A 27,122-nucleotide genomic window follows, 5' to 3' on the forward strand; every position below is an offset into this window, starting at 1 on the left:
CCCCATCGTGGTTGTTATCACTGTCATTTTTCCTTTTCTGCAAAATCTTCCTGTCCTGTAATTTCGTTGTCCTCCTCACCTGCTCTCTGTCTTTCCACTCTTACATTTAATCAACTGTTAAATCCTGTTGGTTTCTCCTCCGTCACATTTCCCAGTCCAACCTCTTGTCAGATCCAACCTCCTCAACTCCAGCTTTGAGAAGCAGCGTGGCTCAGAGGAAAGAGCACGGGCTTTGGAGTCGGAGGTCTGGGGTTCAAATCCCGGCTCTGCCAATTGTCAGCCGTGTGACTTTGGGCAAGTCACTTAACTTCTCTGTGCCTCAGTTACCTCATCTGGAAAATGGGGATTAAGACTGTGAGCCTCCCGTGGGACAACCTGATCACCTTGTAACCTCCCTAGGGCTTAGAACAGTGCTTTGCATATAGTAAACGCTTAATAAATGCCATCATCATCATCATCATCATCAAAACTATACACTACTGCCCAGAGCTTCAGAGCTCTCCACCAACTCTCTCCCGATATTACAGAATGGTACTCTCAACCCAACACTCCCAACACTTTTACCACTTTCATTCCTCCCAAACTCATTCCTTTAAAGGTACCTCACTCTTGATTCTCCCACAGTAAGTGCTTAATAAATATGATTGAATGGATGAATGTCTCCTTCTCCACTGCCTATGTGCTTGAATCTGTACTCTGCACATGATCTATGTGAACTTATGCACATAGCCATACTTTATTTTAATGTCTGTCTCCTCCTCTAGACTACAAGTACCTTGTGGGCAGAGAATAGGTCTACCAACTCTATTGTATCATGCCTCCTCCCACGCACTTAGTACAGTGCTCTGCATACAGTAAGTACTCAATAAATACTAGTGATTGTTTGCAGCGCACTGTACCAGATGCTTGGGAGCATGTCTTAGTGGAAAGAGCCTGGGCTTGGGAGTCAGAAGACATGGGTTCTAATCCCAGCTCCGCTACTTGTCTGCTGTGTGACTCTGGGGAAGTCACTTGACTTCTCTGGGTTTCAGCTACTTCATCTGTAAAATGGGGATTAAGACTATGAGCCCCATGTGGGACAACCTGATTACCTTGTATCTACCCCAGCGCTTAGAACAGTGCTCGGCACATAGTAAGCACTTAACAAATACCACAATAATAATAATAATAATTATTACTATTATTATAAATTAGAGGTACTTATAATACAAAAGGAAGATAGGCAGTCATAGAACCTATTCATTTAATGGAAACAAAAAGAAGTAAATAAGAGTTTGGCTTATTGGATAGACCACAGTCCTGCTTGTCAGAAGGTTCTAATCCTGGCTCTGACACTTGTGTGACCTTGGACAAGTCACTTCACTACACTGCAGTTCCCTCATCTGTTAAAATGGAGACTAAGACTCACAGCTTCATGCGGGACAGGGACTGTGTCCAACCTTATTAGCCTGTTTCTACCCCAGTGCTTTGTACAGTGCCTGTTGCAGAGTTAAGCGCTTAATACCAAAAAAAAAGCCAAACAAAAAAGCCACCCATTAGCTATAAGCTTTATTTGTACATATTTATTCTATTTATTTTATTTTGTTAATATGTTTTGTTTTGTTGTCTGTCTCCCACTTCTAGACTGTGAGCCCACTGTTGGGTAGGGACCGTCTCTATATGTTGCCAACTTGTACTTCCCAAGCGCTTAGTACAGTGCTCTGCACACAGTAAGCGCTCAATATGATTGAATGAATGAATATAAGGTAGCAAAATTGAACAAGTGAAATAAAACAAAATACCCAGAAATGCTGATAGAAGGACTTACTCAGCCAGATGGGGATTAGTGTCATAATGATAAAAAGATGAAGTCAGCCAGATTTAAACAATATGGCCATTCTCTTTCCTTCCTGCTGTTCAATCTGCTTCCATTAAGGAAATATCTATTCTCTCTCTCAACACCCTGCTGCGGGGGGAGACCAAACGGGTGTGATGCACGCATTGGCAAATGGGGAAACTGGGCAGGTGAGGGGATGGACTGATACAGGGTGTAGCCATGGGGTGGGCACAGAGGAATCATTTAATAAAAATCATAACTGTAATGTCCATTCGTGCCTCTTTTTTGAGGTATTTGTTTAGCAAGTTGCACACACATATCCATGTACCACAGGGGCTCACAGACGTCACCCCCATTTTGCAGGTGAGGTAACTGAGGCACAGAGAAGTGAAATGACTAGCCCAAGGTCACGCAGCAGACAAGTGGCAGAGCCCAGATTAGAACCCAGGCCCTCTAGATCCCAAGTGCGTGCTCTTTCCACAGTGCCTCGTGTCAGTTTGTGTTTAGTCTGATTGAACACGCCCATGGGTTTACTTAAAATCTAGTTGTTTGTCTTTGGGTGGGATTGGCTGTGCCCTGCTCCAGTGTCTCTATGTCAGTTTGTGGCTGGGGAGGACATCTTTACGCCACGTCTACCAAAGACAAAGGCGTTTAATTGGAGAAAAATCTAACATTAAACTCCTCAGGAGAGTCCCGCCGCAAAAGGGAAGGAAGAAGTTGGCAATGTACTGCAACAACAGTTTGAGAGAGCACGAAGGCAGTATATGCAAAGATAATTTCTCGTGTTTCTGCCAGGTGTGTCCTTTTTCATCTTCCAGATCCCCCTATTTTTAGATCATGTGCGTCTGTTTCCGCCGTCAGATTGTAAACAGCGTGGCTTAGTGGACACAGCACCGGCCTGAGAGTCGGAAGGACCCGTGTTCTTATCGTGGCTCTGCCACTTGTCTGCTGTGTGACCTTGGGCAAGTCACTTTGCTTCTCTGCGCCTCAGTTACCTCATCTGTAAAATGGGGGTTGAGTGTGAGCCCCATATGGGCCAGGGACTGTTCATTCATTCATTCAGTCGTATTTATTGAGCGCTTACTATGTGCAGAGCACTGTACTAAGCGCTTGGGAAGTACAAGTCGCCAACATATAGAGACGGTCCCTACCCAACAACGGGCTCACAGTCTAGAAGGGGGAGACAAACAAAATAAAAACATGTGGACAGGTGTCAAGTCACCAGAATAAATAAAAATAAATAAATAAATAATAAATAAATAATAAAATAAATAAATAAAAATAAAGCTAGATACACATCATTAACAAAGTAAATAGAGTAGTAAATATGTACAAGTAAAATAAATAGAGTAATAGACTGTGGCCAACCTGATTAACTTCTATCTACCCCAGCACTTAGAACAGTGCTTGACATATAATAAGCACTGAAAAGGACCATAATTATTATTTTAAAGCATCTTGTGGGCATAGATTGTGTTTATATATGTGTATATAAAAATATATGTGTGTGTGTGTGTGTGTGTGTGTGTGTGTGTGTGTGTGTGTGTGTGTGTGTGTGTGTGTGTGTGTGTGTGTATATATCTCAAGGTGATCCCATGGTCTGAGAGGATGGATCTAGAATTTGGGAAGCAGCAATGGCCTAATGGAAAGAAGTTCTGATCCGGGTTCTGATCCCAGCTCCACCACTACTCTGCTGTGGAACCTTAGGCAAGTCATTTAATCTCTCTGGGCCTGTTTCCTCATCTTCAAAATGGGGGAAAACCTTCAAAAAACCTGTTCTCCTGTGGCCTAGTGGAGCCTAGGAGCCAGGAGGACCTGGGTTCTAATCCCAGCTCTACCACATGTCTCCTGTGTGACCGTGGGTAAGTCAATTAACTTCTCTATGCCTCAGTTAACTCATCTGTAAAACAGGAATTAAGACTGTGAGCCCTATGTGGGATAGGGTCCACCCTGGATTGCCTCGTATCCATCCCAACACTTAGTACACTGCCTGGCACATAGTAAGCGCTTAACGAATACCACATTTATAATTACTATTATTATTATTATTACTTAGACTGTGAGGCCCATGTGGGACCTCAGTATCTTGTATCTACCCAAGAGCTTAGAACAGTGCTTGGCACATAGCATGTAACAGATACCACAGTTATTATTATTATAGCATGGAAAAAAACAGCCCCTGCCGCTTTCCTCTCTGACACACTCTGCTCTTCACACCCCAGATGCCACTCCTTCTTGAGCCTCTGCCAGCTCTCCGAAACTCCCCGGTGTTTAGGGCCAGTAGAGGATGTTGGGATGGGAGTAGGGAAATTTGGTAAGACCCCTGCTTGACAACTCTGTGTCCTACTCTGTTATCTAGGGGTGGGGGAATGGGGGAGAGATGGGCAGGGGAAGCAGAGATAGAGAGAACCTATCATACAAGTAGTATCAGTGTTGGGAAGGTAGAACCCACAGGATTAGGTGATGGTTTCAGTATGAGAGAGAGAGAGAGTGGATGTAGACGACTCGCTCAAAGAGTCTGGAGAGGAATAGTAGGATGGAGATGGGGTGGTAACTGGAGGGTACCACAGGGTCAAGGGAGGGTATTTTTAGGATAGGGGAAACTTGAGTATGTTTGCAAGTAGTAGAGAAGAAGCCAATGGAAAGTGACCACTGAAGATGGTGGTCAGAAGAGGAAGATGGGAGGGGTTTTTTGATAAGGTACACAGGTGGAGGGGGTAGATTTTGAGAGGGGGGCAGGAGATCTCTGAGATACTGCTGGGAAAGACAGGAGAGTTCAAAGAAGGGGAAGGAGGAGGGAACAGTGGCGATTTTAGGGAGACCACACCTAGTGGCTTCAATTTAACCGATAAAGTACAAAGTCAAGACATGGAGGTAGGGGCAGGAGTAGGGAAAACGGGAAGTTTGAGGAGAGAGGTAAAAGTCTGAAGCAGCTGGCACCGACAATGGCCATGGGAGTCGATGATGATGGGGAAATAATGTTGCCGGGCAGAGGAGAGGGCAGAGCTAAAGCTGGGGAGAATGAATTTGAGATGGACAGGATCAGCCTGGAGTCTGGATTTCCACCAACAGCCATGTGCAGCTCGTTCACGGGAGCGGAGAAAGTGGACTGTGGAGGTGATCCAGAATAGGCGCTTGGAAAATATTGATAATGATGACCATTTGGGTGGATTACAGGAAGGGCAACGATACGCAAAATTCCTGATGTCTCCAAATCACTTTTCCAAGCTGGTCAACGTTACCGTTTCCGGTCCATGATGTGTTTGGAGCCCCAAGAACTCTCTGGAACAGACTCTGCCTTCAAAGGAGTGGGAGGCCTGAACGTGGAGAGGAGATAACACTAAAATAAAGGCAGGCCAGAGAAGCCCGCTCTTCTAGACTGTGAGCCCGCTGTTGGGTAGGGACCGTCTCTATATGTTGCCAACTTGTACTTCCCAAGCGCTTAGTACAGTGCTCTGCACACAGTAAGCGCTCAATAAATACGACTGAATGAATGAAAGAAGCACCACGGCCTTAAGAGATAGAGCACGGGCCTGAAAGTCAAAAGGACCTGGGTTCTAATCCCTGCCCCGCCATTTATCTGCTCTGTGACCTTGAGCAAGTCACTTCTCTTCTCTGGGCCTCCGTTACCCCATCTATAAAATGGACATTAAGACTGTGGGCCCCATGTGGGACATGAACTGTGTCCAATCCGATTGGATTGTATCTACCCCAGCACTTAGTACAGTGCCTGGCACGTATTAGGCACTTCAAAATTCCATTAAAAAAAACAAAAATCAGGAATGGCACCCAAATTTTTTTCTTGCCATTAAAGTTCCTCCTCCAAAACCTTGACTCACCTAATACACCGGAGAATAAAACCCACTCAGGGAAGACTACCTCAAATACGCTCCTTTTGGGCAGGGTCATGTCTATGAGAAGCAGTCTGGCTCAGTGGAAAGAGCCCGGGCTTGGGAGTCAGAGGTCGTGGGTTCTAATCCCGGCTCTGCCACTTGTCATCTGTGTGACTTTGGGCAAGTCACTTAACTTCTCTGTGCCTCAGTGACCTCATCTGTAACACGGGGATGAAGACCGTGAGCCCTACAGGGGACAACCTGATTACCTTGTATCTGCCCCAGCGTTTAGAACAGTGCTTGGCACACAGTAAGTGCTTAACAAATACCATCATTTATGTATTTACCAACTCTATTATACTGAGTATATATATATATTATACTCTATTATTATATTGGGAACACTCTCCCAAGTGTTCAGTACAGTGTTCCGCACACAGTAAGCATTCAAAAAATACTATTAGCTGTGGACATTCTGAGGGGAAAAAAAATGGACAACGGTTGCGTGTTTCTGAAAGACACTGTGACCATTTGGAGTGTGAAGATGAGAAAACATCAAGAGTGAGGATTGACTAAGGAAGTAGAGCTCAGTCCCCGGGCCAGGACAAAGTCCAACCTGCTACTGGGCCGGGCCCCCTCCCAAATCCCACCAGGTCTGAAGAGGGGCACAGTCTCTCCTATCCCCAGCTCCACTTCAGAACGGAGAATTCATTCATTCAGTCGTATTTACTGAGTGCTTACTGTGTGCAGAGCACTGTACTAAGCGCTTGGGAAGTACAAGTTGGCCACATATAGAGACGGTCCCTACTCAACAGTGGGCTCACAGTCTAGTTCACCTCACTCAGAATGACTCTGCGTCATCCTGACTTGCTCCCTCTGCTCTTCCCCACTCCCAGCCCCACAGCGCTTATGCATACCTGTCATTTCATTTATTTGTATCGCTGTCTCTCTTCCTCCCCTTTAGACTGTAAAGTCATTGTGGGTAGGGAATGTCGCTATTTATTGTTGTATTGTACTTTCCCAAGCACTGAGTAGAGTGCTCTGCACACAGTAAGCACTCAATAAATACCACTGAATGAATGAGCCCGTTGTTGGGTAAGGATCGTCTCTGCCTGTTGCCGAATTGTACTTTCCATGTGCTTAGTACAGTGCTCTGCACTCAGTAAGTGCTCAATAAATACCACTGAATGAATGAGCCCGTTGTTGGGTAAGGATCGCTCCTGCCTGTTGCCAAATTGTACTTTCCATGTGCTTAGTACAGTGCTCTGCACTCAGTAAGTGCTCAATAAATACCACTGAATGACTGAGCCCATTGTTGGGTAAGGACTGCCTCTGCCTGTTGCCGAATTGTACTTTCCAAGCGCTTATACAGTGCTCTGCACACAGTAAGTGGTCAATAAATACCACTGAATGAATGAGCCCATTGTTGGGTAAGGATCGTCTCTACCTGTTGCCGAATTGTACTTTCCAAGTGCTTAGTACAGTGCTCTGCACACAGTAAGCGTTCAATAAATATCACTGAATGAATGAGCCCATTGTTGGGTAAGGACTGTCTCTGCCTGTTGCCGAACTGTACTTTCCAAGCGCTTAGTACAGTGCTCTGCACACAGTAAGCGCTCAATAAATACCACTGAATGAATGAGCCCATTGTTGGGTAAGGACTGTCTCTGCCTGTTGCCAAATTGTACTTTCCAAGTGCTTAGTACAGTACTCTGCACACAGTAAGTGCTCAATAAATATGATTGAAGAAATGAAGGAATGAAATGCCTCGTGGCTATGGCTCTGATGCAGTGAATTTGTCGGAGGGCGATCACTAGTCCGTGGGGACGGCTCCTGTAAACACATGAACTCACTGGCCCAGAAAAATCCAGTCCACATAGGACTCGGAGATGATTCATGATTTTTTTTTTCATCTTGGCCAAGGCAGCCAAGACTAAATCCCCTGCCCACCTTCACACTTCACAGCTTTTGACACTTAGGGCATAGCTTTTGACCTACAAGGCAGGCATCTCATCAGCCAAAGAAGGGAATGAATCTTTACCAGTGCCCTAGAGAGAATGAGCCTGTCTCAGGAAAGACGACCCATAATATTTAACAAAAGGGCAGACTCTCTGGGCAGGGAATGTGTCTGCTATATTGTCGTACTGTACTCTCCCAAGTGCTCAGTACAGGGCTCGGCACATAGTAAGCGCTCCATAAATACTATCGATTGAGTCACGAGCACATTTCCACCGTATTCAATCCTTTCCTCGGCTACCCCCGACGGCGGGTGCCCGTGTTCCCTCTCCTCTTTTCCCCCTCGATTTTCCTCCTTCATTTGCACAGATGACCCCCTGCCCGTGAATCTTCTCGCTGATGAACGGCTGAAAAGGATTAACAGCCCTGACCAGACTGTGTGCACACAAAAAAGGCTGTCGCCTGTTGTGCTGACATGCCTATTTGCACAACTGCTGCAGTTTTTGCTTTTGTGGGCTTAGAGAGTGCAGAACAAATGAACAGAAGCTTCCTAATTGAGTTCATGTGTGGCTTTCTCATGGCCAAAATCTCTTGCCAGAGAGAAGGCTGAGGGCGGAGGAGGAGGGAGGGGACTGGGGGTGCTGAGCATTTGGAAGGATGAAGAATCAAAGCTGGGAAACACTTCTCAGGGAGAAAGAAAAAGGGTAAAGGCCTGACAGGATAAAGAAACCTGGCTACGGGGTAATGGAGGATTTTTTCACACCACTTTCACTTGTCCTCAACTTTAACCACCTGAGATCATAATTTTAAGGCGTCATCTTTTATACAACAAAAACAATTTGAACAAAAAGATTTAAAACTTCTGAATGGGTGACATACTTCAGACAAACATAAAGAACTCTGCTATCGACCCTGACGAGTCAGATTCCATACTGCTTACATGTTCCCGGAGACGACTGATGACTTCAGTCTAGAAATGCTTCCTTTTAGTTAACCCAAATCCCTGAAACAGCATTGAGTTCCTTTGAGTTCCTCAAACAGTTCCTTTCCCCCTGCCACCTTTGCCCTCTCAAAATGTCTAATAGCTGGCCCTCAGTGTAACCGTTTCTGTTAAAACAAAGGCTTTCCTAGACCGTTTTTAAATAATGAACTAATTTTCACCATCTTGTATAGGAATGACTGTCACTGTAACTAGCAGTGATCATCTACTCACTTTCAGTGATTTCCCAGCCCTGACCAGGTGGTCAAAGACCCCAATCGGGGACGTTGGGCCTCTGATCTCTGGCTGTCTGCTACGCAGAAATGGGTGACGTGCTGTTGCCATTATGCTCTCCCACTTCTCCCGCCTATAATTTATTTTAAGGCCTACATTCCTTTCTGGATTGTCAGCTCCTGTGGGCAGGGTTTGTGTCTGCCAATCCTACTGCGTTGAACTCTCCCAAGACCTTGGTACAGTGCTGTACACACAATAAACACTCAATATACAATTAAAGGTCCTTCTGACATCAGATATTGCTCATGCAAGCTTTTAAGGGAAAAAAGTTAACTTTTAAATAGGTTTCATGACATTTCATTTACAGACAGCCCAATGCACAGCAAATATAAAACAGTGGATTTTCAACACCAAGCAAGGAATGGACAAAGGAATAATCCGAACCTGCAAAATGATTCCTCCACATAATATCAGCGAAACTCACTGGGCCACTGGGCGGGTAGTGTTTACCTTTCAGAGGCTCATGATCAGTTCTGATCATATCCATTAAGGAATTCTCCAAAGAGTGCAAGTTAAAAGTGTCATAGGGCCTATTCCGGTCCTAGAATAAAAACAAAATGGAACAGAATATAGTGAGTGATTTAACTTACATTCAGTACACTTTGTTTTCTTGTCCAGAGTAAGCATTACTCATCACTGTGTTATGCTTATACTTAAATTCTAAATGTGCCGAAGCTATCTGAAATAAAATTTCCTCTCACTCCCAGAAATATTTGTAACAATTCATTTTCTGAAAAGAAAAAAAAAAAAGAAAATATTACCCCTGCCCACAGCCTTCTTTCCAGTTTAGGCAGGATGTTTTCAAGCATTTCCAAGTACATGAGATGGAAATAGGAGCTGGGAGAGCTAAGTAAAATTATAAGTGGTATGAAAAAACAAATGAAGCTAAATACATCCTTCTGAATAAATTCGATTTTTCTCCAGTGGTCATTTTTACTAAGCTTGGAGGTTTTTTTTAATAAGACCTGGGTAAAGCTGGAGGGGGCGAAGGTGTTTCTGTTATCACATAAACAAACCCTTTCCCCAGAATCAAGAAATCTAACTGAAAGGTACTTGTCAATGATGCATAAACTCATATGTGCTATGCCGAACTAATTTTCCGAGTGCAAAACAGCTGTAAAAGCACCCCTCCTCTTTGCAACGCGGCCCATGACGGAAGCGAAAGTGCTGTTTTGCAAACAGCCACAGAGAGGAACGCTGCAGTCATCCCTGGAAAGTTTTCGCCTCGAGTCCCTGAAGCTGTCATTGTCGCAGAAGGGGACGACTGTCTGCAAAACCCTTAAATCTTAAGCAGCCATTCAGCTTTCGAGAGGGCCATTTTCCCAGCCCAAGAAACACTAAATGCTGGGCAAGGGCACCAACTCCAGACTACATGGAGACGCCGTGCAGGGAGAACAGAGCGGCTCTATTTTTGTTCTGACAGCCAACTCTCATTTTCCTCGGCCAGGGATCAGAGGGCGTGTGGATAAATGAAAGCCCAGACAAAACCCAAATCTCATTTTCGTGATTTTTCGACCTTAATTTAGGCTTGTTTTAACCTTTCTCCCAGAAAGGACGGTGCTTCCTGCCACCTCATGAGGCTCAGCAGGGAAACGGAACGAAGGAGGAACGGCGGAATCCGCAGAGCTCCTTGCATTCTGCTCACACTCCACAAAGTACCCCCCTTTCTACATGCCAGACCCAGCCTTTTATCGCAGACCCAGCTGAAGCCATCAGGATTCGGAGCTGCTGTGCTAGAAAGGTCACAGACTTCTGGGTGCGCACAGGACACATTTTCAACCCTCAAGTGGTCCCTGTTTTCACCTGCCCCTTAGAGGTCCTCTCACTCCCCTGGGCAGTCATTGTTTCCAAGAACGGAGCAGAGCTACTTTAAGAAGCTGCATGTCTAAGTAGAAAGAGCACAGGCCTGGTGGTCAGAGGAGCTGGGTTTTAATCATGGCTTTGCTCAGAGACTGCTGTGTGGCCTCAGGAAAGTCACTTGAATTCTCTGCATCTCAGGTTTCTTATCTGTAAAATGTGGATTTGATATCCCTCTCTCTCCCAGCTTAGACCAGGGGCCAGAGACTGTGTCCGATTATCTTCTATCTACCCCAGGGCTGAGCCTGTTCATTCATTCATTTATTCAATCGTATTTAGTGAGCGCTTACTGTGTGCAGAGCACCGTACTAAGTGCTTGGGAAGTCTGTTGTTGGGTAGGGACCATCTCGACATGTTGCTAACTTGTACTTCCCAAGCGCTTAGTACAGTGCTCTGCACACAGCAAGTGCTCAATAAATACGATTGAATGAATGAATGAATGAATGAATGAATAGAAGAGTGCTTGGCACATAATAATATCAATTATTATTTTTACAGTGTCGGCTAAGCACTGACTATGTGTCAAGCACTGCTCTAAGTGCTGGGGCGGATACAAGTTAATCGGGTCAGTGGCTGTCCCTGTCCGAAGCGAGGCTCACAGTCTAAATAGCAGGGAGAACAGGTATTTCATCCCCATTTTACAGCTGATGAAACCATAGTCAAGAGAAGGTAAGTGACTTACCCAAGGTCACAAAGCAGGCAAATGGCAGAGCCAGTATTAGAACCAAGGCTCTTCTACTTCCACTAGACCGCACTCTTTCCCATCCATAATTATTATTTAGCCCATTTTCAACCCCAAACCAGGGGACCCATTTTCCCCTGACTCTTCAAACAGGAAATTCTGTCAATCAATGGCATTTATTGAGCACTTACTCTGTGCATAACAGTGTGCTAAGCACTTGGGAAAGTACAACGGAGTCTGTCGATGTGATCCCTGCCCGCAAGGAGCTTACAGTCTGCAGGGGGAGACAGTCCTTAAAATAAATTATTGATAGGGGATATAGTAGAGTGTAAGTGTTGTGGGGCTGAGGAATCAGAGAGATTAAAGCAAAGGAAACACTGGCAAAAAGGAATGGTTTTTACCACTTAAACCCAGTAGCCAAGCCAGTTCCATAAAGGTGCCAGGCTAATAAGCCTGGGCCACCTGGCTTTGAGTGCTAAAAAAAAAGCCTGTCTCGAAAAGCTGAAACTAAGGCAGCAAGACAGATCCAAAATGGCTGCAGCAGCTGAGGCGATGGGATTGATGGAACTCGCTTTGGTTCTAGAGCCCCCATAAGTGCCCCCGCCTCGTGAGAAAGGGGCCCTGATGGATAAAAAGGAGAGAAGGGGTGGGGGCATCAGTGATGTGGAAGGCCGGTGGGCACTATCCTGTCAGAAGGCTGTGAAGAAATCGGTCAGTGGTATTTGAGCGCTCGTGTGCAGGACACTGTACTAAGCACTTGGGAATAATAATAATAATGGCATTTGTTAAGCGCTTACTATGTGCAAAGCACTGTTCTAAGTGCTGGGGGGGGATACAAGGTGATAAAGGTTGTCCCACGTGGGGCTCACAGTCTTAATCCCCATTTTACAGATGAGGTAACTGAGGCTCAGAGAAGTGAAGTGACTTGCCCGAAGTCACACAGCTGATAAGTGACTGAGCCGGGGCTAGAACCCATGACCTCTGACTCCCAAGCCCGGGCTCTTTCCACTGACCCACGCTGCTCCTCTAAGATATGATTACCTGCACACAAGGAGCTTACCATCTAGGCGGGGAGACAAACATTAAGATAAATTACAGCTATAGGAAAATCTAGTTAAAAGACAGTTTTTGAGTCTCACTGAGGAAAACTAAGAGAGACGAACTTGATTTATACTTACAGTCCTAGAGTTTCAAGCTTTAAGTAGGGAACAAGTAGAATTTTTTGCACACAAATTGTGAAATCCTATGTACTACTATTTAATAATAATGATGGCATTTATTAAGAGCTTACTATGTGCAAAGCACTGTTCTAAGCACTGGGGAGGTTACAAGGTGATCAGGTTGTCCCACGGAGGGGTTCACAGTCTTAATCCCCATTTTACAGATGAGGGAACTGAGGCCCAGAGAAGTTAAGTGACCTGCCCCAAGTCACACAGCTGACAGTTGGCGGAGCTGGGATTTGAACCCAGGACCTCTGACCCCAAAGCCCAGGCTCTTTCCACTGAGCCAGACTACTATTTGTGGCAGCTTCTACATTTCTAGTGTTCATATGCCTGCCGTCCAGAGACAAGCCCTTCAAACTCACTCCTCCCTTGTTTTTCCTCATCACTCAACCAATCAATAGAATTTATGCAGCACGTTCTGGGTGCGAAGCACTGTACTAGTTGCTTGGAAGAGGACAGTACGATTAATAGACACGGTTACTGTCCTGAAGGAGGTTCCAATCTAGTGGAGGAGACAAACACCAAAATAAGCTTCGGATAGGAGAAAGTAAAAGAATGTAAGGATATGTATAAAGTGCTTAGGTGGCACCTAAAAGCTGAAATAGCAAGAGCTAGGAGGGGGAACGTTAGAAATAAATCAAGGAAGGTCACTTGGAGATGTGATTTCAGAAAGGATTTGAAGATGGGAGAGTAGTGGTCAGTCGGACATTCATTCAATCGTATTTATTGAGCGCTTACTGTGTGCAGACCACTGTACTAAGCACTTATGAACGGAGAGGGAGTCCTGGGCAAAAAGGAGAGCACAGGCAGAAGTTTAAGGGAGGAAAAGAAGAAGCAGTGTGGCCTAGTTAGGGACCAGGAAGTTGAAAAAGAGCCAGCTGAAGCAATTGAGAAGGATCAGAGGGCCTGAGAGTCAGAAGGATCTGGGTTCTAATCCCAGCTCTACCACTTATCTGCTGTGTGACCGTGGGTGAGTCACTTCACTTCGCTGTGCCTCAGTTACCTCATTTATAAACTGGGGATTAAGACTGAGAGCCCCATGTGTGACAGAGATTGTGTCCAACCTGATTAGCTTCTATTTACCCCATTGCTTAGCAGAGTGCCTGGAATTTAGTAAGCGATTAATACCATAAAAAAAAAAATGAGGCAGAGTGTGAGTGGGTTGGCTTGAGAGGAACAAAGGATGTGAGCCAGGGTAGAATGGAGAGAAGATATGTAGGGGAGATGACAGTGGAATGTCAGCCTTACCACCAACGGTTAGGACTTTCTGCGTGATGCAGAGAGGAATGGATAAACACTGGAGGTTTCTGAGGCGTGAGATTTGGGCAGAACAACATTTTAGAAAGACAGTCTGAGCGGCTGAGTGAAGCCTGTCAAGCCTCAGTACCAGTTTGAACGGAGAGGAAGAGGTGGAAATGCTGTGAAGGAGAACTGACGGGACATGGTAACAGACTGAATATCAGGGAGGAAAAAGAAGGGATAATTCCAAGGACAAGGAGGATGAGGTGGTGCTCCTGTGATGGTAAAGCTAGGTGGAGAAAAAGATTTGGAAGGGAACATGAGGAGTTTAGTTTTGGAATATTGAGCTTGACACGCACCCCAGCCGCACAGCACTTGTATAAATATCCTTATACTCTACTATTTCCCTTATCTGTAATTTATTTTATGTCTGTCTTCCCTGTAAGCTCCCTGTGGGCAGAGTACATAACAACCAGCAAGACGCAGCAGGTACAGCACGGGCCCGGAAGTCAGAAGGTCATGGGTTCTAATCCTGGCTCCGACACTTGTCTGCTGTGTAGCGTTGGGCAAATCACTTAACTTCTCTGTGCCTCAGTTACCTCATCTGTAAAATGGGGATTAAGCATTTAACAAATACCATTACGGAAAAAAAAAGGAGGGAAGGGGGGAACTGAGGTGCCGAGAAGTGAAATGACTTGCACAAGCTCACACAATGGACAAGTGGCAGAGCCAGGATTAGAGCCCAGATCCTCTGATTCCCAGGCCCAGGCTCTTTCCAGTAGGCCACACTGCTTCTCCTCCACTGCACTTGTTCTCATGCACACAAATGACCAAATCATTTTCTGACATACACATTCAAAATGACAATCCAACTTCCAGCTCTTCCCTAGATAGGGAGTGAGCTGCCAGTAAAGGTAATGAGACCAACACCCAACAGAAAGCCAGCTCGAGCTGGAATCTTTCCAGAAAACAGAATCTGTGTTTGGGAGGGGTACAGGTTCTAGGTTCACGGGTATAGGCCCATTCCATTTCTCCCTTACTATTTGGCTTTCAAAAATTCCATAAAAATTTGTTTGGCTCAAAGCTTCTCCTTCTTCTTCTCTAAAATGATCTTTTTTTCTGGAGTTCAGGGTGGGACAGGGACGTGGTTTGTGGGAAGGGGAGTAAAAAGGCAGAACAGGCCCACCAGAGGCCTTTTATGAGTCTTTTTGGGCCACAGAGGCCATAACAAAGTGAATACTAATTCCAGGGTATGCTGGAGACCACCGAGGTCTAGGAGAACCCCAGAAGAGAGATGGAGAGTTCACTCGTTCCTGGACACCAAGAGCCTGGTGTTTGGTTTGGATTGGAGCCTGGCTTCAAGGATTTCTTAGAGGAGGTGATGATGCTGATTTACTGCTACAGAAGCCAATAAAGCAACTAAAAGCGTCCTTCGCAAGAAAAATACAAACCGGCAAACCTCAATCGGTCAATCAAATTAATTGAGCATTTACTATTTTCAGAGCACTGTACTAAGTGATTTGTCTTTTTAAATGGTATTTGTCAAGCGCCTACTATGTGCCAGGGACTGTACTAAGTGCTGAGGTAGATACGAAATAGGCTGGACACAGTCCAGGTCCCACATGGGGGTCTCAGTCTTAATCCTCATTTTACAGATGAGGTAACAGGCACAGGGAAGTTAAGTGACTTGCCCAAGGTCACCAGGCAGAAAAGTAGCAAGCCTGGGATTAGGCCTGTGCTCAGTGGAAAGAGCCCGGACTTGGGAGCCAGAGGACGTGGGTTCTAATCCTGACTCTGCCACTTGTCAGCTGTATGACTCCAGGAAAGTCAACGTGGCTCAGTGGAAAGAGCCAGGGCTTGGGAGTCAGAGGTCATGGGTTCAAAAACCAGCTCCGCCACTTGTTTGCTGTGTGACTTTGGGCAAGTCACTTCACTAATCTGGGCCTCAGTTACTTCATCTGTAAAGTGGGGATTAAGTCTGTGAGCCCCACGTGGGACAACCTGATCACCTTATATCCCCTCAGCGCTTAGAACAGTGCTTTGCAAATAGTAAGTGCTTAACAAATGTCATCATTATTATTATTATTATTTATCCACTAGGCCAGGCTGCTTCTGATGCAAACGATCTTACACTGCTTAGATGAATCAGAGGACAGAGAAACTTCCAAGACAGAGTGAAATAAAGCTTCTGGCAATGCTTTGACCTCAAGAGAAAACTGGTCAGATCCAAGCCACTGAACTGCCAGCTCTCTGAAGGCAGAGAATAGGTCTCTGGCTTCCCAAGCCCGAGCATGATTCATTAGGCCAGGCTGCTTCTCTAAGCGCTTGGGAGAATACAATGTAACAGAGTTGGCAGACATATTCCTTGCCCACAAGTAGCTTACAGTCTAGAGTGCGTACCTCTAACACGCAGCTGCAGGGTTTAGCTGGTGGATAGGGCAGTATAGGGCTCAGGTGAGTAAACAGCTCAAATATTGACTGAACACCTCCAGATCTGAGCTAGGAGAAAAGGTCAACAGCCCTAGCTATTCTGGCTCGTAGCTCCCATGGTACCACTGAGCTCGTGAAACTCTATCCCAGAGCCCCAAAATAAATTGCCAGGACACGTCTAGTTTCTAACCGGTCCAGGACTGTATCCCTTGGGGCCCCTGACTCCTGCCTTCCTGCTTGGTGGCAAGAAACCATGTGAATAATAATTAATCATCATAATTACGGTATTTGTTAAGCCCTCATTCTGTGTCAAATTTAATTCTTTGTCCTGGGAGTTAATCAGGCTGGGCACAGTCCCTGTTCCACATTCATTCAACTGTATTTACTGAGCGCTTACTTTGTGCAGAACACTGTACTAAGCGCTTGGGAGAGTGCAAGACTGAGGCTCCCAGTCTAAGTAGGAGGGAGACAAGGTATTTAGTGATGTTAATTTAAAGATGAGGAAACCGAAGCACAAAGTGATTAAGTGACTTCCCCAAGGTGTTACAGGAGGTGATGAATGGAGCTGGGAATGGAACCCAAAATTAGACCCAGGGAAGCGGTGAGGCCCAGTCAGAGTCTTGGGAGTCAGAGGACCTAGTTTCTAACCCTGGCTCCACCACGTTTTTTTAAATAATAATAATAATAATGGCATTTATTAAGCACTTACTATGTGCAAAGCACTGTTCTAAGCACTGGGAAGGTTACAAGGTGATCAGGTTGTCCCACGGGGTGTTCACAGTCCTAATCCCCATTTTACAGATGAGGTAACTGAGGCCCAGAGAAATTAAGTGACTTGCCCAAAGTCACACAGCTGACAATTGGCGGAGCCGGGATTTGAACCCATGACCTCTGACTCCAAAGCCCGGGCTCTTGCCACTGAGCCACGCTTATTTGTTAAACACATAATAATGATGATAATTATGGCATTTGTTAAGCACATACTATGAGCCAGGCACTGTTCTACATGCTGGGGTGGATACGAGCAAATCGGTGTGGACACAGTCCCCATCCTACATCGGGCTCACAATCTCAATCCCCATTTTGCAGATGAGGTAACTGGGGCCCAGAGCAGTAAAGTGACCCGCTCAAGGTCACATAGTAGAAAAGTGGTGGAACTGGAATTAGAACCCATGACCTCGGACTCCCAGTCCATATTCCATGTTGCGTCTCTGTATAGCACTTTCAACATGCCGGACACTGTGATAGAAGCTGATCAGGTGGGACACAGTCCCTTTCCCACTTGGGGCTCACTGTCAATCTCCATTGTACAGATGAGGCAACTGAGGCCCAGAGAAGTGAAGTAACTTGCCCAAGGTCACACGGCCGGCAGACTATTGGTGGAGCCAGGATGAGAAACCAGGGCCTTCCGACTTCCAGGACCATGTACTATCTGCTAGGCCATGCTGCTTCTCACTTGCCTGCTGTGTGACCTCGGGCCAGTAATTTCCCTTCTCTGTGCCTCCGTTCCCTCAACTGCAAAATGGGGGTTAAATCCCTCTCCTTCGGACTGAGACTCTAAGCCCTATGTGGGACAGGAACTGATTATCTCTATTCATTCAATCGTATTTATTGAGCACTTGCTGTGTGATGTACCTGAGTTCACAACAGTGCTTTACACATAGTAAACGCTAACAAATACCATAATTATTATTATTTTTAACCCAGTTTCTCTGCATCCCAGGGCCACACTTTTTCCACTAGGCCACGCTGCTTCCCAAGAAGAGAAGATGAAGGCCACTAGGTAAGAGCTGGGGCTTTGAAACTCCAGATCAGGAGTTTTCATCTGATTCAAGAGAAAATTGGGAGCCTCTAACAAGCTAATAAAGACACCAATTAGAGTACTTTATGTTCCTGAGAACATCGCCAAATGGCAGTGAGGAAGCATGAGAGAGAAAGAGGAGGGGCTGGTCTGTCGGACGGACTCCACAAAAGCCCCAGTTTCTCTAAGCCAGGAGATCGATCGGTCAGATTTATTGAGCACTTACTCTGTGCCTCAGTTGTCTCATTTCTAAAATGGGGATTAAGACTGTGAGCCCCCGTGGGACAACTTGATCATCTTGTAACTTCCCCAGTGCTTAGAACAGTGCTTTGCACATAGTAAGCACTTAATAAATGCCATCATTATTATTATTATTATTATTATTATTGTTATTATTATTATTACTACACTGAGTGGAGCAGGTGAGGAGAATGAGCCAAGGCAGGATATCCAAACGGCTGCTGAGTGGAGAGATGAACTAGGCAAAACAAAAGCCGGGTGGAGAATGCGGGACGGCAGGATAGCCAAACAGCTACTGAATGGAGACTGTGAGCCCGTTGTTGGGTAGGAACCTTCTCTATATGTTGCCGGCTTGTACTTCCCAAGTGCTTAGTACAGTGCTCTGCACACAGTAAGCGCTCAATAAATATGACTGAATGAATTAAATTGGGGGGGGGAAAAAGCAAGGACGACAGAGAAAGCGTTTTAAGGACACTTGTCAAATAAAGCTCAGACATTGCTGCAAACTGCAAATTGCTGAGTGCATACCTGCAGGACCCCCTGAAATAACAATAATAATAATAATTGTGGTTCTTGCTAAATTCTTACTCTAGGCCGGGCACTATTCTAAGAGCTGGGGTGGATACAAGCAAATCGGGTTTGACACAGTCCCTATCCCACACAGGGCTCTCAATCTTAATCCCCATTTTACACATGAGGTAACTTGAGGCACAGAGAAGTTAAATGACCTGCCCAACATCACACGGCAGACAAGTGGAGTTGGGATTAGAACCCAGATCCTTCTGGGTTGCCATTTCTGAGCCAGAGCTCCACGTGGAGAGAGAAACAAGGTTCATACTGGCCACATTAAGCACACCACCACAGGAGACAACTCTTTTTAAAAGTACTCAATAAACACCACTCATTGAGTGCTCAATGTGGCCAGACTGTGGATCCTGAATTCGCCTTTCCAGCCACGTGGAATTTCACCATCAGTGGTGTTTTCTTCAAATACAAAAGACGCAGAATGCTCCTTGGAACAAAGTAGAGAGGGGTGGAGATTGAAGTTACGATGGACCCCAAACCATCTAAGGGTTGGAGAAACCAGATAGGTTTCTGAGAACATACCGAGGAGGATGTAACCTTTGTGAAGCATACTCAGCCCAAATATGACAGAAAAGAATCTCCTGAAGCTCGCAAGAGACAGCCAACCAACAGGACTGAAGCAAAACAAAAGGCTTAGTGTGGAATTTGTGCTGGGTATATAATTGAACCCAGTTAAATTTTCATTAAAATTCATTATACTTATTCCCCCTTCAATTCAATTTGCCACACACTGTTGATTCCTTTGGTTTCTAAGTAGTAATATTTCTGCCACAATTGAATGACTTGAAAGACACAAACAGGCCCAGAGAAATGGAAAGTATCTCACTACGAATGCTTTCACTAAGTACGCTGACTTTAATTACCTACCAAAGAAGTCAATTAAAAAGGTAATTAGGCATTTGCATACTTGTACTCAACCACTGAAATCTGCTTTGGCTAAACAAACCCACCCGCCCCCCAGCCCAGTATTATTATGCTTCCATTGTGAGTAAGGAAAATGACAGCCTCTGTTTTCAAAAGTCCTACACATCTCCTCCAAGTTGCCTCCCTGACTAAAGTCCTCATTTTCCCTACTGCCTCTCCCTTTATAATAACTGTGGTATTTGTTAAGAGCTATCCATGTGCCAGGCACTGTACTAAACGCTGAGGTGGATACAAGCAGATCCAGTTGGACACAGTCCCTGTCCCATGTGGGGCTCACAATCTCTACTTTGCCTACACACTTGTCTCTGTCCTCTTTAAGCACTAGATACTCAGGCCACCCTCAGCCCCCAAACCCCTATGTACCTATCCTTAATTTATTTTCATCTGTCTCCCTCTTTAGACTAAAAACTCTTGGTGTACAGGGAACCTGTCTGCCAACTCTGCTGAATTATATTCTCCCCAGCACTTATTTCAGGGCTCTGCACATGTTAAATGCTCAATAAAAAACCACTGATTGGTCCCAGAGAAGTGCCCCAAGGCAAATGCCACAGCACGCTGCACGCTCAATCAATCAGTCAGTGGTATTTGACCGCCTAGCGTGTGCAGAGCCCTGAACTAAGTGCTTGGGAGAGTACAATGCAACAGAGTTGGTACAAACATTCCCTGCCCAAAACAAGCTTACAGTTTAGAGGGGGAGGTATTACTTCTTATCAATAAATTTGTAACATATCATTTATATCTATCAATAGCCTGGGAACCAGAAGGATCTGGGTTCTAATCCCAGCTACACCACACGTTACGTTTTTCCATTTTGGGGGCTGGAGGAGGGCCACAGACCATGGCAATCAGAGTAGCCTCCTCCAATAAAGAGGCTCAGCACACCAGGGCAGAAGATGCTAAAAAGTTGGACTCAGCTCCTCCAGTAGGTAGCTGAACGCAGGTCGGCGTGGGCCTGGATCATGCCCCCGGTCTCTTTGGGTCAGGACCTAGAAGATTAGACTAGAGGTTCATACTGGCCATGGTTCTGTGATTTTTAAAATAGTCACACCAAAGGTTTTACCAAGGTAAGACGTGGTGGGGAAAATGACAAACTCTGTCAACGACGTCAGCGAATAATAATAATAATAATAATAATAATAATAATAATAATGGAATTTATTAAATGCTTACTATGTGCAAAGCACTGTTTTAAGCACTGGGGGGGATACAAGGTGATCAGGTTGTCCCATGGGGGGCTCACAGTCTTCATCCGCACTTTACAGATGAGGTAACTGAGGCACAGAGAAATTAAGTGACTTGCCCAAAGTCACACAGGTGACAAGTGGCAGAGCCTGGATTTGAACCCATGACCACTGACTCCAAAGCCCGGGCTCTTTCCACTGAGCCACGCTGCTTCTCTGCAATTGGATATGGTACCTCATATACCTGTGATAGCCGCTGAAAGAAGAGAGCTAAAAATGCACAGGGCACAGTTGTTGCTTCCTGAAATCGCCCGCCGTCCACCTCTAACTGGGCGTTCCCTCAAAGCTCAGTTTATTCATTCATTCAATCGTATTTATTGAGCGCTTACTGTGTGCAGAGCACTGTACTAAGCGCTTGGGAAGTACAAGTTGGCAACATATAGAGACGGTCCCTACCCAACAGCGAGCTCACAGTCTAGAAGTTCTGAGCCCCCTGCTAGTCTCCATCCACACCCGCTCTACTGCAGAACACATTCACTCCCATGACTTCAACTATCTCTAATGTTGGTATTTGTTAAGCGCTTACTACGTGCCCAGCACTGTTTGAAGCGCTGGGGCGGGGGGGATAGAAGGTAATCAAGGTTGTCCCATGTGGGGCTCACAGTCTTAATCCCCATTTTACAGACGAGGGAACAGAGGCACAGAGAAGCTAAGTGACTTGCCCAAAGTCACACAGCTGACAAGTGGTGGAGCCGGGATTAGAGCCCATGACCTCTGACTCCCAAGCCCAGGCTCTTGGCACTGAGCCATGCTGCTTCTCTACATGGATGATTCCCAAATCCACCTCTCCAGCCCTGATCTCTCGCCTCCTTTGCTGTCTCATATTTCCTCCTGACTTAAGGACAGCTCTTTATGGATGTTCCACCCACACCTCCAATTTAACAAGTCCAAAACAGAACTCCTTGTCTTCCCACCCATATCCTGCTGCCCTAACTTTCCTATCACAAGCCTGAGAGTCAGAAGGTCATGGGTTCTAATCCCAGCTCTGACACTCGTCTGCTGTGTGACCTGGGTCAAGTCACTTCACTCCTCTGTGCCTCAGTTACCTCATCTGTAAAATGGGGGTTGAGGCTCTGAGCCCCACATGGGACAGGGACTGTGTCAAACCCAATTTTCTTGTACCCGTTCCACCGCTTAAATACCGCAATTATCATGTAGAGAACACCACCAGCCTCACTGTCTCAATCCCGTAACCTTGGAGTTATCCTCAACTTATTCCTCTCATTCAACCCACTTATTCAATATTACCAAATCCTGTCAGTTTTAAGCTTCACAACATTGCTAAAATCCACTCTTTCCTCTACATTCAAACCTGCTACTATGCTGATCCAAGAACTAAGTATATCCTACTTGCTGACCTAATAATAGTAATAATAATAATAATAGTACTGTAGTAGTAGAGTGCTTACTATAGGCCAAGCACTGTACTAAACACTAGGGAAGATACAAGGCAATCAGGTCTCACATGGGGCTCACAGTCGAAGGAGGGGGGAGAACAGCTATTGAACCCAAATTTTGCTTAGAGGCACAGAAGTGAAGTGACTTGCCCAAGGTCACCCAGCAAATAAGCAGAGGAGCCAGAATTAGAACCCAGGTCCTCTGACTCTCAGACCCGAGGTCTTTCCACTAGGCCACGCTGCTTCTCTTTGCCTCCTGTCTCTCCTCATTATAGTCCGTTCCTCAATCTGTTGTCTAGATCATTCTCCTAAAAGCAAAAAAATCCCCCCAAAAATTATTGTGGGAAGGATGGTAGTGTCGTCTACAGTGATGGGAAAGTCCAGGAGAGGACAGGGTTTGGGTGGAAACCCTGTTTCTCCCCCTTCTAGATTGTGAGCCCGTTGTTGGGTAGGGACCATCTATATATGTTGCCAACTTGTACTTACCAAGCACTTAGTACAGTGCTCTGCACACAGTAAGCACTCAATAAATACTATTGAATGAATGAATGGATTTTGAAGACGGCCCTGACAGCAACTTTCTGTGGAGGACTGCCACTGTGGCTGAAAGGGCTAAGGGGCCAACAATGCACCCTAACACATTTTCTGCCCTAATGCAAAGATCTTGGGCCTGGGAGTGGGAAACCTGGGTTCTAATCTCATCTCTGCCACTTGCTTGTTAGGTGACCTTCTCTCTGCCTCAGTTTTCTTATCTGTAAAAATGGAGATAAGACACCTGTTCTCCCTCCCACTTAAGTCTGTGAGCCCTATGCAGGACAGAATTTTTTCTGATCTCTTTATACTGTACATACCCCGGTGCTTGACACAAAGTAAGTGCTTAACAAATAGCACAATCATTATTATTATCAATGGCGTTTATTTAGCCCTTACTGTGTGCAGAGCACCTTACTATGAGCAGAGTACAGTACAACAGAGTTTGGAGACAAGTTCCCTGCCCACAACGAACTTAAGGTCTAGGGTTATTAAGGGAAGTCATTGATTTTCTCCTTGATACGGTGCTGCAAGATAAAGGTTTATGCTAAGTCTCCTCCTCTGCCGGGGATGGGCCTGGTTTAGTAGGAAATATCAGGGCACGCTTCTGATCCCCACCCTATTTCAGATAAACAGTACATTCCTAAAAACAACCACTGAGGCATCATGGATGTTGCCAAGCACCCCCCACCACCTCTTTGGTGACCGAACAATCATTTACTCAACCCCCTACTTGCTACTGCCAGCGGGACACACACTTGAGTTGTTTTTCCAATAGTGGCGAAGGCTTCCTCTGAGCCACCCGTAATGATCTCACCCGATCTCCCTGTTCCCAGGGGTACAAGTTGTTGGTAGGGAGAATGGGTGCAGTTGGAAGTCAGCGATCAGAGTCTCTCTGAGACTCCAATGGTGATAGGCTGCTGGACCTCATCCACTGGGTAAGCCATCGTTGACTTTGTTTCCAATTCCTCAAACAATCGTGTTTATAGTGCTTACTGCGTGCAGAGCACTGGACCAAATGCTCGTGGAAGTCCAATTGTAACGGACTGGGTAGACGTGTTCTCTGTCCTCAAAAGAGCTTACAGTTCTAGAGGGGAAGTAGAGTGGCCTAAGGAATGAAGAAGGGCCTGAGAGCCAGAGGATCTGGGCTCAGATTCTAGCTCTGCCAGGATTTCCTGCCTTATGACATCCAGGATTGCCTGCTGTGTGGACACGTCGCTTTACTTCTCCGTACCTCGGTTTCCTCAACCTCAAAATGGGATTCAGTTCCTGTTCTCCCTCCTATTTGATTGTGAGCCCCATATGGGATAAGGACTGCAGCCAGCCTGACCTACCTCTACCTACCTCAGTGCTTAGAACAGTGGCTTGACACAAAGTAAGCTGTTAAATACCATAATAAAATACTATAACAGAGGGTAAGGCAGACATTAAAATGAATTGCAGATATGTACTTAAGTGCTGAGGGAATAAAGAAGCACTTCTTTGGCACAGAGAAGCAGCGTGGCTCAGTGGAAAGAGCACTGGCTTGGGAGTCAGAGATCTTGGTTCGAATCCCAGCTCCACCACTTTCAGCTGTGTGACTTTGGGCAAGTCATTTCACTTCTCTGGGCCTCAGTTCCCTCATCTGTAAAATGGGGATGAAGACTGTGAGCCCCAACTGGGACAACCTGTTAACCTTGTATCTACCCCGACTCTTAGAACAGTGCTCGGCACATAGTAAGTAGTTAACAAAATACCATCATCATCATCATTATTATTATTAAGGGTACAACTCCAAGGAGGGAGGGGGAAGAAAGGAAATGAGGCTTAATCAGGGAAGGCCTCTGGGAGGAGATTCATTCATTCATTCCATTCAATTGTATATTGAGCGATTACTGTGTGCAGAGCACTGTACTAAGCACTTGAGAAGTACAAGTTGGCAACATATAGAGATGGTCCCTACCCAACAGTGGGCTCACAGTCTAGAAGATGTGATTTTAATAAGGCTTTGAAGGTGGGGAGGATAGTGGTCTGCTGGACATAAAGAGGGAGGGAGTTCCAAGCCAGAAGCAGGATGTGGATGAGGGGTCGGTGGTGAGAAAGATGAGGTCAAGGTTCAGTGAGTAGGTGAGCGTTAGAGGAATGCTGAGTTATAGTAGAAAATCAGTGAGGTAAGGTAGGAGGGGGCAAGGTGACAGTGATTTTAAAGCCAATGGTACGGAGTTTCTGTTTGTTGTGGAAGAAGAACCACTGGAGGCTCTTGAGGAGTGGGGAAACACGGGCTGAACGGTTTTGTAAAAGAAAAAGATCCAGACAACAGAGTGAAATATGCACTGGAGTAGGGAAAGCCGGGAATTGGGAAGGTCAGCAGGGAGGTTGAGGCACTAATCAAGGCAGGATAGGATACGTCCTCATGAAAAAAATCAAGGGAAAAGCAAAAAAACAAAAACAAAAAAACCCACAAAAGAAAAGCAGTTGTCCTCCTCTGCACAGCTAGACAGAGTGGAGCCTGGAAACAGCAGGAGAATCACAATAGGGTACAGGCAAGCAAGAGCAGTTGTTTCAGAGGACAGCGTGGCGTCAGCAGGCTTCGGCCTCAGGACAGATTAGAAGGCCTGATCTCTGCAATTGTCTGACTAAAGGATCACGCTCCCCCCTGGGCTGTCCCCTCACCCTGCTGCTACCTGTCAGTTACTGCCTCAGTGACGAAAGACCACTCCAAAAGTTGTACATCCAGATCCCATCTCCCTGAGCTGTGTACAGCCTTGCCCCGTGTACTGGGGCACATGGTACCAGTGACCCCAAATTTTGTGGGTAATGAATTCTCATCAGGCAATAGAAGCAGCGTGGCTGAGTGGAAAGAGCACGGGCTTGTGAGTCAGAGCTCGTGGGTTCAAATCCCAGCTCTGCCACTTGTCAGCTGTGCGACTTTGGGCAAGTCACTTAAGTTCTCTGGGCCTCAGTCACCTCATCTGTAATAATAATGATAGTATTTGTTAAGCGTTTACTATGTGCAAAGCACTGTTCTAAGTGCTGGGGAGGTTACAAGGTTGGCCCACGGGGGGGCTCACAGTCTTAATCCCCATTTTTACAGATGAGGGAACTGAGGCCCAGAGAAGTTAAGTGACTTGTCCAAAGTCACACAGCTGACAGTTGGCAGAGCTGGGATTTGAACCCATGATCTCCGACTCCAAAGCCCGTGCTCTTTCCACTGAGCCATGCTGCTTCTCTAAAAAGGGGGATTAAATCTGTAAAAGGGGGATTAAGAATTTGAGCCCCACGTGGGGCAACCTGATAACCTTGTATCTATCCCAGCACTTAGAACGGGCCGGGGGTCGATGGCGGGACAGGCGAGAGCGAGGTACAGTGAGGAGATTAGTGGTGGAGGAGCGGAGGGTGCGGGCTGGGCAGTAGAAGGAGAGAAGGGAGGTGAGGTAGGAGGGGGCGAGGTGATGGAGAGCCTTGAAGCCCAGGGTGAGGAGTTTCTGCCTGATGCGCAGATTGATCGGTAGCCATTGGAGGTTTTTGAGGAGGGGAGTAATATGTCCAGAGTGTTTCTGGACAAAGATAATCCGGGCAGCAGCATGAAGTATGGATTGAAGTGGAGAGAGACACGAGGATGGGAGATCAGAGAGAAGGCTAGTGCAGTAGTCCAGACGGGATAGGATGAGCGCTTGAATTAGCAGGGTAGCGGTTTGGATGGAGAGGAAAGGGCGGATCTTGGCAATGTTGCGGAGCTGAGACCGGCAGGTTTTGGTGACGGCTTGGATGTGAGGGGTGAATGAGAGAGCGGAGTCGAGGATGACACCAAGGTTGCGGGCTTCAGTGCTCAGTACATAGTAAGCACTTAAATACCATTATTATTATTATTATTGTTCTACGGAAGTAGCATATTCTGAGGACAGTGAAGGAACAGGTGACCCCTGAAGACGGTGAAGGAACAGAAGCAGTGTGGCTTAGTGGACAGAGCACGGCCTGGGAATCAGAAGGAGCTGGATTCTAATCTCTGCTCCGCCACTTGTCTGCTGGGTGACCTTGGACAAGTGTCACCAAATCCTGTTGGTTCTACCTTCACAACACTGCTAAAATCCACCTTTTCCTCTCATTCGAAAAAC

The 27,122-nt window shown here is 46.0% G+C and overlaps 1 protein-coding gene across 2 annotated transcripts in view; it reads right to left on the bottom strand.

Moving 5' to 3' along the window:
• Positions 1–27,122, bottom strand: part of CPEB3 (cytoplasmic polyadenylation element binding protein 3) — a 180,052-nt gene that overhangs the window by 103,169 nt on the left and 49,761 nt on the right. For both annotated transcript variants that reach the window (XM_038764075.1, XM_038764074.1), the window contains exon 2: positions 9,263–9,419. In XM_038764075.1, coding sequence (XP_038620003.1) covers positions 9,263–9,365 — 103 coding nt within the window. In that variant the 5' untranslated portion in view covers positions 9,366–9,419. The remainder of the gene's footprint in view (positions 1–9,262; positions 9,420–27,122) is intronic.

Source organism: Tachyglossus aculeatus, chromosome 22, assembly GCF_015852505.1.
Source record: "Tachyglossus aculeatus isolate mTacAcu1 chromosome 22, mTacAcu1.pri, whole genome shotgun sequence".
NCBI lineage: Eukaryota > Metazoa > Chordata > Mammalia > Monotremata > Tachyglossidae > Tachyglossus > Tachyglossus aculeatus.